The following is a 15,816-nucleotide window of genomic DNA, read 5'->3' on the forward strand; positions in this document are numbered from 1 at the left end:
GATGCTGATTGACGGGGCGGGGGGTGGTACGCAGGGGGCGCGCAGTGGCGACGGCGTGCCGTAGGTGTCATGAGGAAGATGGCGGCGTGCAGAGGAAGCTGAGGGCTTCGAGCCCGTGGTGAGAGGCTTCCGTACAGTCTCTTCGCTCTATTCGTCTTCTCTGTTTTGATGTATGCGTTCACCCAGGCCCTTGGGCGTGATGTGGCGGATCTGCCCCCGGCTGAGGGGTTGGGGGCGCGGGCTCTCGAACCGGCCTTCCAGTGACCCCACCGGCTCAATGTGCCCGAGGCCAACCCTACGGCCTCCGGCCAGAGCCTATGTACCACCGGCAGGTGAGGCCCGGACATATGCTACCTTTTGATCAGGAGCCAAGTCTAGCTCACCTGGTGGAGGATTTCTGTCATGCAATGGGAGGTGACTGAGGCAGGGTTCAGGCCCATGATATTTAGAGCAATGAAGTTGTTTTAGGTCGAAATGTCATCTAAACCAGTGCGGGGGTGACCTTAGAGGGACAGCGAAATATTTGGCTCGTGTGGCTTTTCTAAACTTTCTTTTTCTTTGTTTGTTTGTTTTTCGAGACAGGGTCTTGGAACTCACTCTGTAGACCAGACTGGCCTCAAATTCAAAGATCCTCCTGCCTCTGTGCTAGGATTAAAGGCGTGCAGGTGTCTTTGATTTCAGAAAGGAAAATCTAGGCTTTCGATCAGGACTTCGAAGGTCAAAGTGAAAGGCAAAGAGAGATCTGACAGCCTTGTGCCTCCAGCACCCAGCATAAGTCTTGGCACAGAACAGGCAGGCCTGAAGTCTTCCACCCCCACACACTTTCCTTGAGGGTTTGCAGGGCCTCTGTCCTAGTGCAGAGAGCTACAACCCCTGCATTCCCCTGAATCCTTCTCTAAGTGCAAGTTCAGGCCATGCTGCTTTTACCTACTAAGGACTGTAATAATCCTGAAAGAAGGTTATTTTCATTTTTGCTAGAGAGAAAGCTTATGAGTGAGGTTCACTTCAGTGAATGAAGAGTAGTGACAGCCTCCTTTCATCCCGTGAGTTTTATGTTGCAAGGGGATGTGGTCTCACCTGAATGATATTCACTGTCAAATGCAGGAACGTTACGCATACTAAACAATAGTCTTAATATGGGTGATATGAGAAGTACAAAGGATCTGAGAGCGCACAAAGAATTCCCTCCTTTCTTGAGCACGATTGAAAGGGTACATAAACTGGAACTTGACAGATGAATGAAGGGCTTGGTGAAAAAAAGAAAGAGTGTAACATGTCCAAGGGTGAAAACAGGGTGTTAGGGATCTTGCTGCAACACTACCCACGTTAAGAATTCCATAGGCAGTTTAGCACTGGGATCTGTTGTTGCTAAACTTTTGAGGTATTGTGGTCTCAGGCATGTACGATGTTGCTTTCTTTAGTGATCTGAAGCATATGATTGCCTTTAAAGATTCTTTAAAGTACTTCATTTTATTTAGTGTGTGTGTGTGTGTACTCACATTCACACTTGCCATGCTCAAGGAGGTCAGAGGACAGCTAACAGGACTTGTTTCCATCATGTGGATTTCAGGGATTGAACTGAGGATGTTGGGTTTAGTGGCAAGCACTTTTACATGGTGAGTCATTTCAATGGTTCAAAGTTCATAATCTTATATAAATGGGGGAGGAGATTGGATGCAACAGGGAGCTGAGTTTTCACTTATCAAGACCCAAATGATGGCATAGAAGTGGACCAGGAAGAGACAGTAAAGAGGAAGGAGGAAGCTGAATGTGGTGTTGCATACGTTTGTGTGCTAACTGCTTGGAAGGTTGAGATAGGAGAATCACTTGAGTCCAAGAGTTTGAGGTTAGGCTGGGCTACAATAGCAAGACCTCATCACTGGGGGGTGGGGGGAGAACAAAGCTTGACTTACATATATCTCACTTTCAACTGTGCCTCATTCACTCATTTATTTATACATTCCTATTTTGTTTCATATTTGACTACCTAATATGTGCTAGATAATTCTAAGAGCCAGCTGGTAAGTCTTTAATATAGGAGAAAAGATGGCAGATCAAGTTCCTCCATAACAGAAAGCAAAATTAACCCTTTACTTATTTAGAGAACTCCTGAATATGTTCCTTTTTGTATGCTGTGCTTCCCTAGGATATGCTCTGCTCTCCTTGTCCTCACCAATTGTGAGCTTTTTGTGTATCTTTGAAGTAGTGTAAATTATGCCCAATTGGATACTTCTTGGTAAACACTCTGGTTGCCAAACTGACTGGCAATCTCTTAGGAACAGTGACACCATAGAAGGTTGTCTGGAGAGGAGGGGCTTTTGAAGGGCTGCGGGTAGCGTGGGTTGGAGGAGGAATAGTGTAGTGCAGCAACCCTCCTGTTCTTTTAGCTGCCCAGAGGGGAAGTGATTTGGAGAAAGCAGCATATGAGGCTGAATACGGAGAAGTCAAACTAGAAGTCCTGTCTCTACCATTTATAAATTACCTCCTGTACAAGGCAGCTCCTCAAAGTCTCTGCCACTTCAGAGGCTTACTGGCCTTGCCATCCTCATAAGAGTATCATTTGAGGGGACCAGTCTGCCACTGTTTTTGAAATAAAGTTTTATTGAAACACAGTCATATACTCATACATATTGCCTATGGCTGCTTTCATTATAATGGTCAGAACAGCCTAGAGTATTGACCTCAGCTCCAGATGGAGAACAATTTGGAAAATAGTACATTTATATTTTTGGCTGCAAGAATTTGTTATTATTACATTTCTTTACTTGTATATGTATGTATTTGGGTATATGTGTGCCACTGTTTACATGTGGAGGTTCAGAGAACAACTTTTGAGAGTTTCTCTCCTTTCACCTTTATATGGGTTTGGGGATTGAACTGAGAGACTTGCAAATAAGCACCTTTGGCTTTGCAGAATTTTTAATTCCAGCACTTGGGAGACAGAGGCAGGTCGATCTCTTGAGATCCAGGAGAGCCAGGGCTACACAGAGAAACCCTGTCTCTAAAAACAACAACAACACAACAACAACAACAAAAGATATAATTCATTTTGGAGCTAGAGAGATGGCTTAGAGATTAAGATCACTTGTTGCTCTTACAGAGGGGCTGGGTTCAGTTCCCAGTATCCACAGGGTGACCGACAACTATCGGTAACTCCAGTTCCAGGGGATCAGATGCCCTCTTCTGATCTCTGTGAGCATTAAACACATACATGGTGCACATACGTACTTGAAGGCAAAACACTTACACATTAGATAAAAGTAATAAATATAAAAAAATTAAAGATATCATTCACATACTATCAGTACATTTGATAATGTAAATTCAGTAGTTTGAGAGTCTGTCATCACAATCAGTTTTATGTTATGATAAAAAGCAGTAGGGGCTGGAGAACTGGCCGAGGGGTTAAGAGCATTAGTTGCTCTTCCAGAGTATCCATGTTCAGTTCCCAGCACCTACATGGTGGCTCCAGTCCAGAGGATTAAATACTCTTTCTGGCCTTGGGCACCAGGCATGCACATTGGGGACATACATACATGCAAGCAAAATACCTTAACACATTTTAAAACAGGCAGTCATTTGCTCTTTAGTTATCATCTTTCTGCCTAGCCATTTCTCCAGGCCTAGGCAACCACTACTTTCTTCCTTTAAAGATTTCCCTGCTTTGGACACTTCATATAATTAGACTATGGGGGCCTCATTCAATAGTATGATATTTTTCAGGTTTGTCTATGTTGTATCATATATTCATATTCCAGTCTTTTTATTGCTGAATAAATGAAGACCACATTTTACTTGTTCATTTATGGACACAAAAGTTGTTTCTACTCTAGTTCTTATGAATAATGCTGATGCAGACATTTGTACAAGTTTTTACGTGGGCTTTGGTTTTACTTTTGTGCTGGCTATATTTCCTAAGCTTAAAATTGCTGGGTCAAATGGAAACTAGCTTTTTAAGGAATAGTAAGATTTTTTTATTTTTAAGATGGATGAATCGTTTTAAATTTCTAGTAGTACATGAAGTTTCTAAATTTCTTTATATCCTCACCAAAACTTGTTATTGTCTGACTTCTTGGTTATAGTCAGCTTAAAGATTGTGAGGTATCTCATTGTGGATTTGTTGTTATTACTATTTATTGAGATGATCTGTGTAGTCCTGGATGGCCTAGATTTTTATGTAGACCTGGTTGGCCTCAAACCTGAGGGCTCCTGAGAGCAAGGATTAAAGGCATTCAACACTATGCCAAGTCTTAGTTAGAGGCTTTTCTTTATATATGTTTATATATAAATTTTTTTAAATCTGAAAAGCATTGGTTAGAGCTGCCCCAGAAGTATAAGTTTTGAATTTAGCTTTAAGGGTCAACATCCACCAGATGGCGCTGTTTTAAAAGGTAAAAGTACTGTGATTGCATGACTAGCATTGTTTCTTGGTGTACTCTGGAAATTGTAGTCCTGTGGTTTTTGGTTGTTCTTAAAAAAAAAAAAAAAAAAAAAAAAAAAAGTCAGCTCCCTAAATTGTGACTGGTAAAATAACCACACACTAGACAAGAGGGCTTTAAAAAGGAATGACACTGAAAACTACTCGTTTCTTTATATGGGCTTAAGCAATGTCACAGGAAAGAGAGATCTTCTATTTTATAGAAGGTTACTAGTCAGCACTCTCCCTATGAGCAGTTTTTTCAAATTTATTATTTTTTGTGCATTGGTGTTTGCCATGGATGTCAGATCCCTGAAACTGGAGTTACAGACAGTTGTGAGCTGCCATGTTGGTTCTAGGAATTGAACCTGAATCCTCTGGAAGAGCAGTCTGTTCTCTTATTGAGCCATCTCTCTAGCCCCTTATAAGCAGTTTTTTTACGGTTGTTCTCTGTTGTTTTTCTCTTGTTTTCTTATGGTTGCCTCTTTGTTTTTTTGTTTGCTCGTTTTGTTTTGTTTTTGTTTTTCAGTTTGTGTATATGTATGTGTACATGTGTGGATATATGTGCCATGCATGCATGTGGAGGACAAAGAACATCTTTGTGGTGTCAGTTCTCTTCTTCAATCTTCATGTGGGTTCTGGGGAATTGAATTTAGGTCATTGGGCTTGCATGACAAGCACTTTCACCTGCTGAGCCATCTTGGTGACCCTCTCATCCCCAAGGCTGATCCTTGAATGTGAGCAGTATTCTCTGAAGTAGAAAGACTGATGATGTTTGCCCTGTGTCAGACTTTAGGCAGAAGAACCCTGTCTAAAGCCCACCACCTTTGAATCTGAGGCCATTGTCTCTTGGGTTCTTTTTGCCATCTGTTGCCTTATTTTCTGCATGTCTTTATCCCATTTTGAGCAGTTTTGATTTGATGTTCTCTTTAGTCATCCTGCTATCCATACTTTTAACATTCATATTTAGATATAGAGGGTAGCTCTGGCCAGCAGAGTGTGCCAGATGGGGCTTGTAGGAAACACAGCTGTCCTGGTAGCTTTGGAGGAGTCAGTTTCTGCCCTTTCTCTGCCCTTGTCTCTTTAGCCCGTTTCTCAGGCTTGTGTCAGGCATTGTGCTCACTGACTTCTGTCTGGCCAGGCTTTTACATGTTGCCCTGTCTAGGGACCAGAAAGCACAATGGACCCAGAATAGAACTTCTATCAGAGATAGGAAAAGAGGCCTGTAGCCAACCCACCAAGGTGACGACAGGGAAAGTAGGGACATTTAAGAGCTCTACAGTGGCAGAAACTTCCCAGTTTTGGTGTAGAGTGTGTGCTAGAATTAGTGTTATGGTTTCACATGATTTTGTCAATTGTGTCATTATTTTAGTAGCCAGATCTGATCATTTTTAAATTTATTTATTCTTTCACAATTCTGTACAAAAATACAATTATATATTGTCTTAGTATTCTATTGCTAGGAAGAGACATCATGACCAAAGCAACTCTTATAAAAGAAGGTATTTAGTTGGGGTTTTGCTTACAGTTTCAGAGGTTTAGTCCATTATCATCATGGTGGGAAACATGGTGGCAGGCATGGTTCTGGAGAAGTAGCTGAGAGTTACATCTTGATCTGTAGGAAGCAGGTAGAAAGAGAGAGACACACTAGGCCTGGCATGACCTTTTAAACCTCAAAGCTTACTGCCTCCAACAAGGCCACACCTCCTAATGCTTCCTAACAGTCCTCCAGCTGGGAACCAAGAATACAAAAATGTGAGCTTTGGGGGACCAATTTCATTCAAAACAACACACACACACACACACACACACACACACACACACACACACACACACACACATTCCCCTCTTACTTTTATGCTTCTATTTTGTGGCTTAACTGCATTTAATTGGGAGATCTGATCACTTTATAAACAATTTAAAGTGTGTGAAGACAGATTTTTTTTTATGTCTTATTCATTATTGTATCCCAGGTACCCAGAACGGGATGTGTCCCATAGTTGGCATACAAATAGTTTAATGGGAAAACAATTTGGGCTTTAGCTTCCTAAGGGTACCCATAGAAATGTGTTTTGGGGATCCTGTCTTTACAGCAAATGAGAAATGGAAATAACTGACATAATACGGAAACAAAATTGCCCTCTCTCTACCTGTACTTTGAGCACCCCCCCCCCACACACACATTAAGTTTTTCTAAGTTCTCATAGTCCAACAAAAATATACAGCACAGATTGTCCCTCTTCTTACAGGAAAGTATTTGGAGTTCCTGTTGAATATACAAAGAAGTTGGTTGACTACGTAAATGAGTTAGAGAGGATGGGTTCTCATAGCTTTATTTTTTGTACTTGTATATCACACATGTACACACATGAACATAAGCGCACACCGTTTTCCTTAGAGGTATCTGCCTGGAAGGAGTCTCTGGTTTTAGCCCATTCACACACCAGCTTACATTCAGGTACATAATGCTAGCCTGGGGTCAGCATGGGTGGGTGTGCTTGGCTGCTAAAGCAGGTGTCTGAAATTTTCAGGTCACAATCAGAGGCTCCACAGGCCCTTGATCAGTTGTCTCCTAGCTTGAATACTAGAGAGGCATGAGCAGTGAGTCCTGTTCTTCCTTTGTCCCTGGAGAGTGGTTGTTCCCTTTTCCCAAGCTTTAATCAGAAGCTGTTGATTATACTGCAGACTAGAGCAGACCTTGAATGAGGATAAGAAAATCAAGCCAGTCAATTCACATTAGCTATAATGATACAAGTTGGTATTGCCTCTGGAGCCCTCTTGATGCTACTTTAAATTACCTCTGGAAAAAAATCTGTCTTACAGAAAGGAAGAGGTTTTATCAGAACGTCAGCATCTCACAGGGTGAAGGTGAGTGCCTAAAAATTTGATGACTGCCTTTTTGTGACTGATTGGGTACATTTTTTTTGTCTCCAGTGTGGCATTTTTGTCAGATGTACTTGTGTTTCCCAGTTTGGTTGCTAAAATACAGGAATGGGTCATTCTAATCCACAGTCCCTGAGAATTTTTCATTCGTTCTTTTAAGGTGGATTTGAGATAAACCTGGACCACAGAAAGCTGAAGACTCCCCAAGCCAAGCTTTTTACCGTCCCCAGTGAGGCCCTGGCCATTGCAGTAGCCACTGAATGGGACTCCCAGCAGGATACCATCAAGTTCTACACCATGCACCTGGTAAAAAACAAACTTGTACAAACTAATACCTGGCAAAAATTTAGATTTCCTTCCATATTATGACAAGGCTCTGGGGTAGGCTTGTCTGCCTGGCTGCAGTTACACTGTCACTGAACAGACTGGCTTGGCCACTAACTCCCAGTGTCACCCCATCCCTATTTTTATTTTTATTGTTCTGTTGGTTTTGGTTTTTTGAGACAGGTCTCATGTCTCAGGTAGTCCTTGAACTTGATTTGTAGCTGCAAATGACCTTGAAGTTCTGCCTTTACTACCTGAGTGTTGAGATTACAGGCATGTATCTGCCTGCCCTGTGTATGCAGAGCTGGGGATAGAATCCTATGTTTTATGCATGCTGGGTAAACATGCTGTGTCTTAGCCACATGGCTCATCTTTATTTTTTCTATTTTTTGAGGCAGGGTCTGTTTTTATAGCCCTGGCTTTCCTAGAACTTGCTACATAGACCATTCTGACCTCGGACTCACAAAGAGCTTCCTGTCCCTGCCTCCCAGATGCTGGGATTAAAGATGTGTACTGCCATACTTAAGCTCAACCTTTATTTTTATTTGGTTTTTTGAGACAGGGTTTCTCTGTATTGCTTTGGAGCCTGACCTGGAATTCGCTCTGTAGACCAGGCTGGCTTCAGATTCACAGAGATCCACCTGCCTCTGCCTCCCAAGTGCTAGGATTAAAGGCGTGCGCCACCAACACCCGGCTAAACCTTATTTTTTTATTTTAGCAGCTAGTCACTTGTTTTATCACCACTTAGTCTGTAATGGCCTGTTTTCTATTTACATGTTTATTGCCTGTGTCTTTCATAGTGCAGCGAGTGACAGAAGAGCAGTGGCCATGTTCTTGTTACTCAGTAGTTCAGCAGGAAGTATCGATGGAGCTCAGTAAACACTGGTAGGGTGTGGGAACCAGGCAGCCAGACGGGTGAGGAAAGGAGGGTGCTCCCCAGATTCACCCCCTCAGAGTTGGGTGCTCTGAGGCCCCTGAAGCCCTTCCTCTGCAGCCTACTTGGACTTACATGGGACTACTCAGCCCCATGATGGGCCACCTGTACTACCCACCTTATGGAGCCATGGTCAACCAGATGATACCATGCATGGAGCCCTCATGTGGTTCCAGAGAAGGCACCAGCCACTTCTGGGGTTAGGTGTTCTTATCCTGGTCACTGCTGTGTTTTTGACATACAGACCCAGGTGGGACAGTGTAGTCTACTTCTTGACTGTCTAGTGTAATCAGGTTGATGAGGTCATAATCTGATGCCTAGAGTAGTCTTGGAAGCATCTTATTGATGAGGTAACAAAATACCTTGATCCCAGTTTGATTTGCTGCCTTGTCCTCTGACATGTCAAAATAAGCTAGTAAAGCTTTTCAATCAGTTTGAGTTTCATGCCTTCATTACTGTATTTATGTATTTCACCCCAAATAGGTAGAAGTATTGTTGTTTAGATTAACCTAGTATTCATGAACATAAAAAATATATAAATATAGCCCCTGAAACTTTGAAGAAGTTCACTAATCCAGGACCACTGTGAGTTCAGTGAATCCCATGAGCATAGTGGAGTTTGAACATGGAGCCTGACTTTCAGATCCACCCAGCAAATAGGCTGCTGCTATGGCTATGACGATGGCTCTGGTAGGTGGCTCTGGTGTACTGTCTGCTATTATGTCAAAACCCACATGTGGGTGACAGGATTTTCTGTCTTTCCATTCAGACCACATTGTGCAACACATCCTTGGACAATCCAACCCAGCGAAACAAGGATCAGATGATCCGGGCAGCTGTAAAATTCCTGGACACTGACACCATTTGGTAAGTGACATTAGATGAATAATCCTCTTGGGTGGTATGAGCCTCTTAGTCTGTTTTGCCTCATTTGTTCAAAGCATATCAGTGGAGGAAAAAGTAAGACCTTTGCCATTGCAGGAAGGTAGCTCCCTTGACATGACTGAACCCAGGAGGATTCTCAGTCTGCCTTAGCACAGGGATTCCTTGGACTGTGCCAAGTAGGCATGGAGATGTGTGCCATTCTCATAAGCTCCAAAACCACAGGACCAAGGGCTAGCCTCCAGCAGGGCATCTAGCCCTATAGCTGGTCCTCAGAATGTTCATGTATTGGCATCCATGTAATTACAGGTGGCAATTACCAGTTAGGGACTGGTCTCTCCTAGTTCTGAATTCTCCCCTTGTGTCTATATTCTTTGCTTGTTGGTCAGTGACATCAAAGGAACATTGGAGAAACAGCTGAATGGCTGAGCATTACTGTGCCTGTTGGCCCCATTACTCAGTTTTGAGTCACCCCAGGGATTACTTGGGGCATTAGCATAGGTGCTTTGGAATTGGGTGGGCTCCAGGATCACTTAGAGCTTGAAGTAGGAAAACCTACTCTGTTTTTGCTAGAACACAGCAGCTTGCAAGGAACAGGGCACATTCAGCTTCCCTTTGGCAAAGGCGGCTTTTTGGAAACTGCAGGGTTCTAACAAGCAAAGGCAGTTGCCCCACCCCCACCCTCCCACCCAGGTACCAACTTCTACCTGCCTCCTCCCTTCAGGTCCAGGATTGGATAGGAGGAGAGGCCTCCTGGCCTGCTCTCAGCAGCCCAGCGTTTCTGCATACCCATGCCCCTCTGCTCCCCTCTGCTTACATAAAACTAGCTTTCTGTGGTACCTTAGGGTTCTCATCCATGAGGTTTAGTAGCTTAGCTCCCATCAACTTCCCTTTCTGTATCTTTATCAAAATGAGTTGTACCACCTGGCTCTGTGGTGATGCATTTGGATAAAGGATCCATTTCTGGAGGTGGCTGGGCTCCTGAAGCATCAGCAGGCATTTGGTCCTTGGCCAGGAGCAGAGCTGTCAATGAACTCCTAGCACAGCTCTTGTGTCCCATGGGTATAGATCCCATTAGTATTGCAGATCTGCTTTTGAATAGCACTAACATGGCACAAATTTGGACCAGTCAAGTATTTGGGAGCCAGAGGATAATGGATTGCAACTTAAGCTACACCAAGATTCCCTGGAGGGCATGTGGCCAGCCTCACCCCACAGGTTCTGCTCATCATTAGTGTGGGATTTATCTGAGAAGGTGTCCCAAATGAGGCTAGAGCTTAGGTTGCTGGTTCCCAAGGCTGCACTCTGAGAACCATTGCTTTATGGGACAAGACTTAGGATGCAGGGTTGGTGGTGGGAAGTTTTTGCTGTTACCCTTTGCATTTTCCTTTTCTGTCCCTCAATGAAGAAATTGTACTTTTTTATTAATGAAGGTGGTTTTTACAATGAATTAGCTACAGGGTGGAAGAGCCAGAGACATTAGTGGAGCTTCAAAAGAACGAATGGGATCCAATCATAGAGTGGGCTGAGAAAAGGTAAGATGTGCAGCCCCACATGGAACATTGAATAGACCACGTATTGGGCTGGGTGCTGGGGTCAGGGCCTCACAGCACACCTGAAATCTCAGGCTAGCTTCCTGAGCCAGACCTTCTGTGAGTTTGGGCTCCCTCAGGTGTTGAGAGGTAGGGGTTACCTTGGAAATTCCTCAAATTCATTTTAGCCATCATGCCTCAAATACCTGCTACTATAGTATACCTTGACAAATGTAGGGGCAGCTTTGTGTCCCCAAGAAGCACCAAAGGCACCAGGCCTCTATTCCCCGAGCAGGTATCTGAGTGTTGGTTTCCTTGACTTGAGATGGACTAATCCTGCCTGCTTGCCAACCAGGCTGGTGGGAGGAATAATAAGCTAGCATAGTGTTTAGCATTCTGTGTAGCAGAGGTAACAACTCAGATTTTGACTTTTTGTTTTTCAAGACAGGGTTTATATATGTAACAGCCCTGGCTGTCCTGGAACTCACTGAGATCTGCCTGCCCTCTGCCTCCCAAGTGCTGGGATTAAAGGCATATGCCACCACTGCCTGGCTTTTCTTTTTTTTAAAAAACTCATTATTGTTAAGTAAAAGTCAGTGTATAAGATACACATGTACATGAACAAAGGTCTGGATAGCTTCCTGCAATGTTGTGAATATTGCCTTGCAGACGTGTGGTTTCTAGGGATGGATGATACTCAACAGTTTCCTTAACAGAAGATTCTTGTGAGTATAGAATTGAACAGATACTGATAAGGTGCCAAAATAAATTCGGTGTCAGTTCTTTCCAAGTGAAATGTGGAAGGGATGGATCCATGGCACTGCCTTGTCTGCAGGTTTTTATAACAAATGCCTAGATGGTTTTTCTTCTATCATAACAATTTTCACATACATTATTACTTGCTACATATCTCCTAAGTGCTCACAATGATCCAGGCATCTTGATGGGGCTATTTTTGTTTGTTTGTTTTGTATTTTTGAGATAGAGTCTCTTGTAGTCCAGGTAGCCTCAAACCCACTGGCCTTTTGCTCCTGATCCTCCTGCCTCTGGTTTCTGAGTGCCATGATTACAGGTGTGCACTTCCATGTACTGCCACCCTGGGATTTTAAAGGAAAAGCACATATGCATATCCAGGGTTTGTTTTTTTTGTTTGTTTGTTTGTTTGTTTTGCTTCTGGCCAAAAGCTGAACTTCTTTTGAGAGGCAGAGTGCCAAAGACATGCTGATGCCATTTCCCTTTAGATATGGCGTGGAGATCGGCTCCTCTACCAGCATAATGGGACCCAGCATACCTACCCAGACCCGAGAGGTGCTTACCAGCCACTTGTCCTCTTACAACATGTGGGCCCTACAAGGTACAAATTGGGTGGGCCTTGAGGGTTGGGTACATATTGACACATCCCTGCTGAGTGCTCTGAGCATGGAGGCTGGGTAGCTCTGGTGCCCAACCCTTTTACTTAGCACTCCACTGTCATATATCATCCAGGAAAAGTCTCAGCTTGGTGTATCATTAGTTTGGGCCCATATACCCATCTGTAAACCAATCACTAAGTAAGGCTTGGGGCCTGTTATAATTGACCAGGTTCAGGTCACATGCCTTTCCAGGAAAAAGAGAGGTGAGTCACCCCAAGAAAAGGGATAGTATCCTTGCAGTAGAGTTCGCCAAGCCTCAGGTGGGTCCTAGGATGGTGCACCCTCCCTCCATTCCATGAGAGCACAGAAACTGCAGGCAGTGGCTGTAGTACTAACTTGGCTTGGGTCCTCCACTCCCCAGGGATTGAGTTTGTAGTGGCCCAGCTCAAGTCCATGGTGCTGACCTTGGGCCTGATTGACCGGCGCCTGGCTGTGGAGCAGGCTGTGCTTCTGTCGCGCCTGGAGGAGGAGTACCAGGTAAGGCTCTTATCTCAGCCCCACCTCGCCCCTTTCTGAGTCTCGGGCTCACTGAGCTTTATTACTTTGTACATAAAAAAATCAAACTAAGGAACAGTAAAGGTTTAAGTGTTGCTGGGATCTAGGGGTATGGTTCCGTGCTAGAGCACTAGCCTGGTGTGCTCTGGGCCCTAAGTTCCATCATCAGCACCACATACATATGCCCATGAGTAGGAAGGTCTAAAATCGTTCAACACTCTCCTTGCCCCCAGGTCTTCTTCAACAGCTTGACTGGGTAGGAGTTGTACTTACCCATATCTTACAGGGTTAGGGTTAGGGATAAATTAACCCTACATATTCAGACAGAAGCCACAGGTGTCCGTCCATAACACAAGCCTTAGAGGCTCTACCTGACAGCCTTACATAAGAACAAACTGGGGTACTAGATTGCACTTCTGGAGAATGTTCCACTGGAGTTTGCACCCATGTCTGGGTGACTAGGGCTAAGGCCTCCTCAGGCTCATGGACAGGTAAGGTATTTGGGCCTCATCTGCCCTGCATTTGTGCTCCCAAGTCAATAGGAGTTCACTTCCTGATGTTTCTCCTAGCTGGCAGAGGAGCTAAGGAGTAGCTGCTGCTCACACACACATTTGTTTTTTGGGGGTTGGAGGGGGGCACTTCAGACCTGACTGGTCTGAAACTAACTGTAGACTAGCCTGGCCTGGCCTGGGACATAGGAAGATGCTTTTGTTTTTGCCTCCTGAATGCTGAAATCACAAATGTGTGCCACTGTGCCTGGCTTCTCTCTCTCTCTTCCTCTCTCTCTCTCTCTCTGTCTCTCTCTCTCTCTCTTCCCTCTCTCTGTGTGTGTGTGTTCACATTTGTGTAGGTGCATATGGATACATATGTGCACATTCTGGTGGAAGTTGACATGAAGTATCTTCCTCAATTATTCTCTACCTTTATGTTGAGGCAGGGTCTCTTGCTTGAACCCAGGGTTCACCAGTTTGGCTACTGTACTTAACCATTTACTCTAGAGAATCCCTGTCTCTGCCTCTGGAGAGCCAGGATTGCAGGTGGGCTGCCCCACACACTTGGCTTTTATGTGGGTGCTGGGATCTGAACTCAGATCGTCATCCTTTTGCATCAGGCACTGAGCCGTCTCCCCAGCCCCTTTGCATCTTTAACACTGAGAACTTAGTGTTCCTTGTGGTCCTGTGGTTGTTGCTATTACTCCAACCTCAGAAAGTTAAAGCTATTAGGAGTTGGTTCCTATATGATTAAAAACCTTTTTTGGGATATTTAATCTTATGCTTGGAAAAGTGCCAGAGGAAATCATTTCTGTACAGCAGAGGAGAGCTATCCATTGATGTCAGCCATTCCATGGAAAGGGCTGATGTCAGCTCTTAGTTAGGATCATGGGGCTCGTACAAGACCAGGGAATATGGTTGCTAGCTTGGACTCTGCTTTTTGCTATGGGATCCAAGCCAGATTATCTTCTGAAGTTTGGATTTGATCACACACAAAATGAGGGATGACCTGAAATGAAGGTGAAAATTATCTCAGATGATGTATTTCAGTTGTTCAAACCAAGACCAGGCAGCTAGTAATGCAGGTAGCTAGTGTGACCTGAAAGATTTTGTATTCTTGGGTGATCTGGCCAGTTTGGAGGTGCTCATGTCTGGATAGCCATGGTGTGCCCAGAGCTCCTCCCTCTTAAGAGTTTTGAGAGAGTCTACAGCTGGCTTCCAGCATGCTGCATGGAGTCTGTTCTGCTGCTCCTCAGTGGTCCCAACTAAATTGCCTGTAACCTGGCTTCATTTATTTACTGCACTCCCATGATAGTGCTTATAGCACTGAAAGACAATGAGATACAACTCATAGAAGATGGGAGTTTGCAGGTTTTTTTCATGCTGGCTTCCTGGTCTTAAGTGTGAGATAAAGGGTCACATGGGTAAAGCTCCATTAGAGGAGACACAGTGGGATTCCAGTGCCTGCCTATTTGGCAGAGGGCAGTCCCTTGCTGAGATACAGACTATCTACGCCCCAGACAGCAAAGGAGCTTACTCCAGCTTCCTGGAGTCTTATGTGTTTGGTAGGATCATGGCTCACGCCCCTTAGCCCAGGGATGGGAATGGAATGTGATTCAGGTTACCAGGCAAGGCTACTCACCCAGAAGCTTGTTTTTCCCTCTCCTTAGATCCAGAAGTGGGGCAACATTGAGTGGGCCCACGACTATGAGCTCCAGGAGCTACGGGCTCGCACTGCTGCTGGTACCCTTTTTGTCCACCTCTGCTCGGAAAGCTCTACTGTCAAGCACAAGCTCCTACAAAAGTGAGGCCTGGGTTGCAAATGCCGGCTGAAAGGAACTGCACAGACACAGGATCTCTGATCTGGGCTTCCCTGGCTGTTGGATCTTTGGACCCAGTGAAGCTCCGTTGGCCTCTACCTATGATGCTGTACTTGTGGAGTGCCCAGTGTGTGCCTGGGTCTTCCCTGGCCTTTGTGGCTTGGCTTTATCCAGAAGCACCCTGTAATGCCCTAGAGACACATTTATGCCCATCCTGAGGTCAGACAGCTTCTGACCCAGGTGCCTTTGGCCTGGCCAGCAATGAAGGAGGCAAAGAGACTTTGTCTCGACCCTGATTTTATTAAATATTCTTTCATTCTGGAAATATATCAAACCTCATTTTCATCTGAGTCTGAGCATTTCTCCATTCTTGTTTTATCTAAGCTCTGTCACCATTTTTACATCTACCAATGGCTGGAAACCTCATGGCAAGAAGGGGGCAGGAAACAAGCACATCACCACACACAATCCCTTTTCATCTTCAGCCCTCAGCCCGAAGGCCTTTGTGTCCTTCCCGGTGTCCCGGTCTGTCCCGTCTACCCCCCCCCCCCCCCCGGGCCTTTCATTGGATGATCTTTTGAAAGTAAGTCTTTAGTCTAAGCTGCTTGGTTGCTGTTTGTTCTATT

The 15,816-nt window shown here is 44.6% G+C and overlaps 1 protein-coding gene across 1 annotated transcript; it reads left to right on the forward strand.

The window, feature by feature from the left end:
- The first annotated feature begins 39 nt into the window (after positions 1-39).
- On the forward strand, positions 40-15,540 carry Atpaf2 (ATP synthase mitochondrial F1 complex assembly factor 2). Its single transcript, XM_051180505.1, has 8 exons — positions 40-332; positions 7,241-7,285; positions 7,461-7,606; positions 9,328-9,425; positions 10,895-10,975; positions 12,214-12,326; positions 12,746-12,861; positions 15,041-15,540. Exons 1-8 carry the CDS (start codon positions 173-175, stop codon positions 15,176-15,178), a joined length of 897 nt encoding a protein of 298 aa, XP_051036462.1. The 5' UTR covers positions 40-172; the 3' UTR covers positions 15,179-15,540.
- Positions 15,541-15,816: the final 276 nt, after the last annotated feature.

This window comes from Phodopus roborovskii, unplaced genomic scaffold (genome assembly GCF_943737965.1).
Source record: "Phodopus roborovskii unplaced genomic scaffold, PHOROB, whole genome shotgun sequence".
NCBI lineage: Eukaryota > Metazoa > Chordata > Mammalia > Rodentia > Cricetidae > Phodopus > Phodopus roborovskii.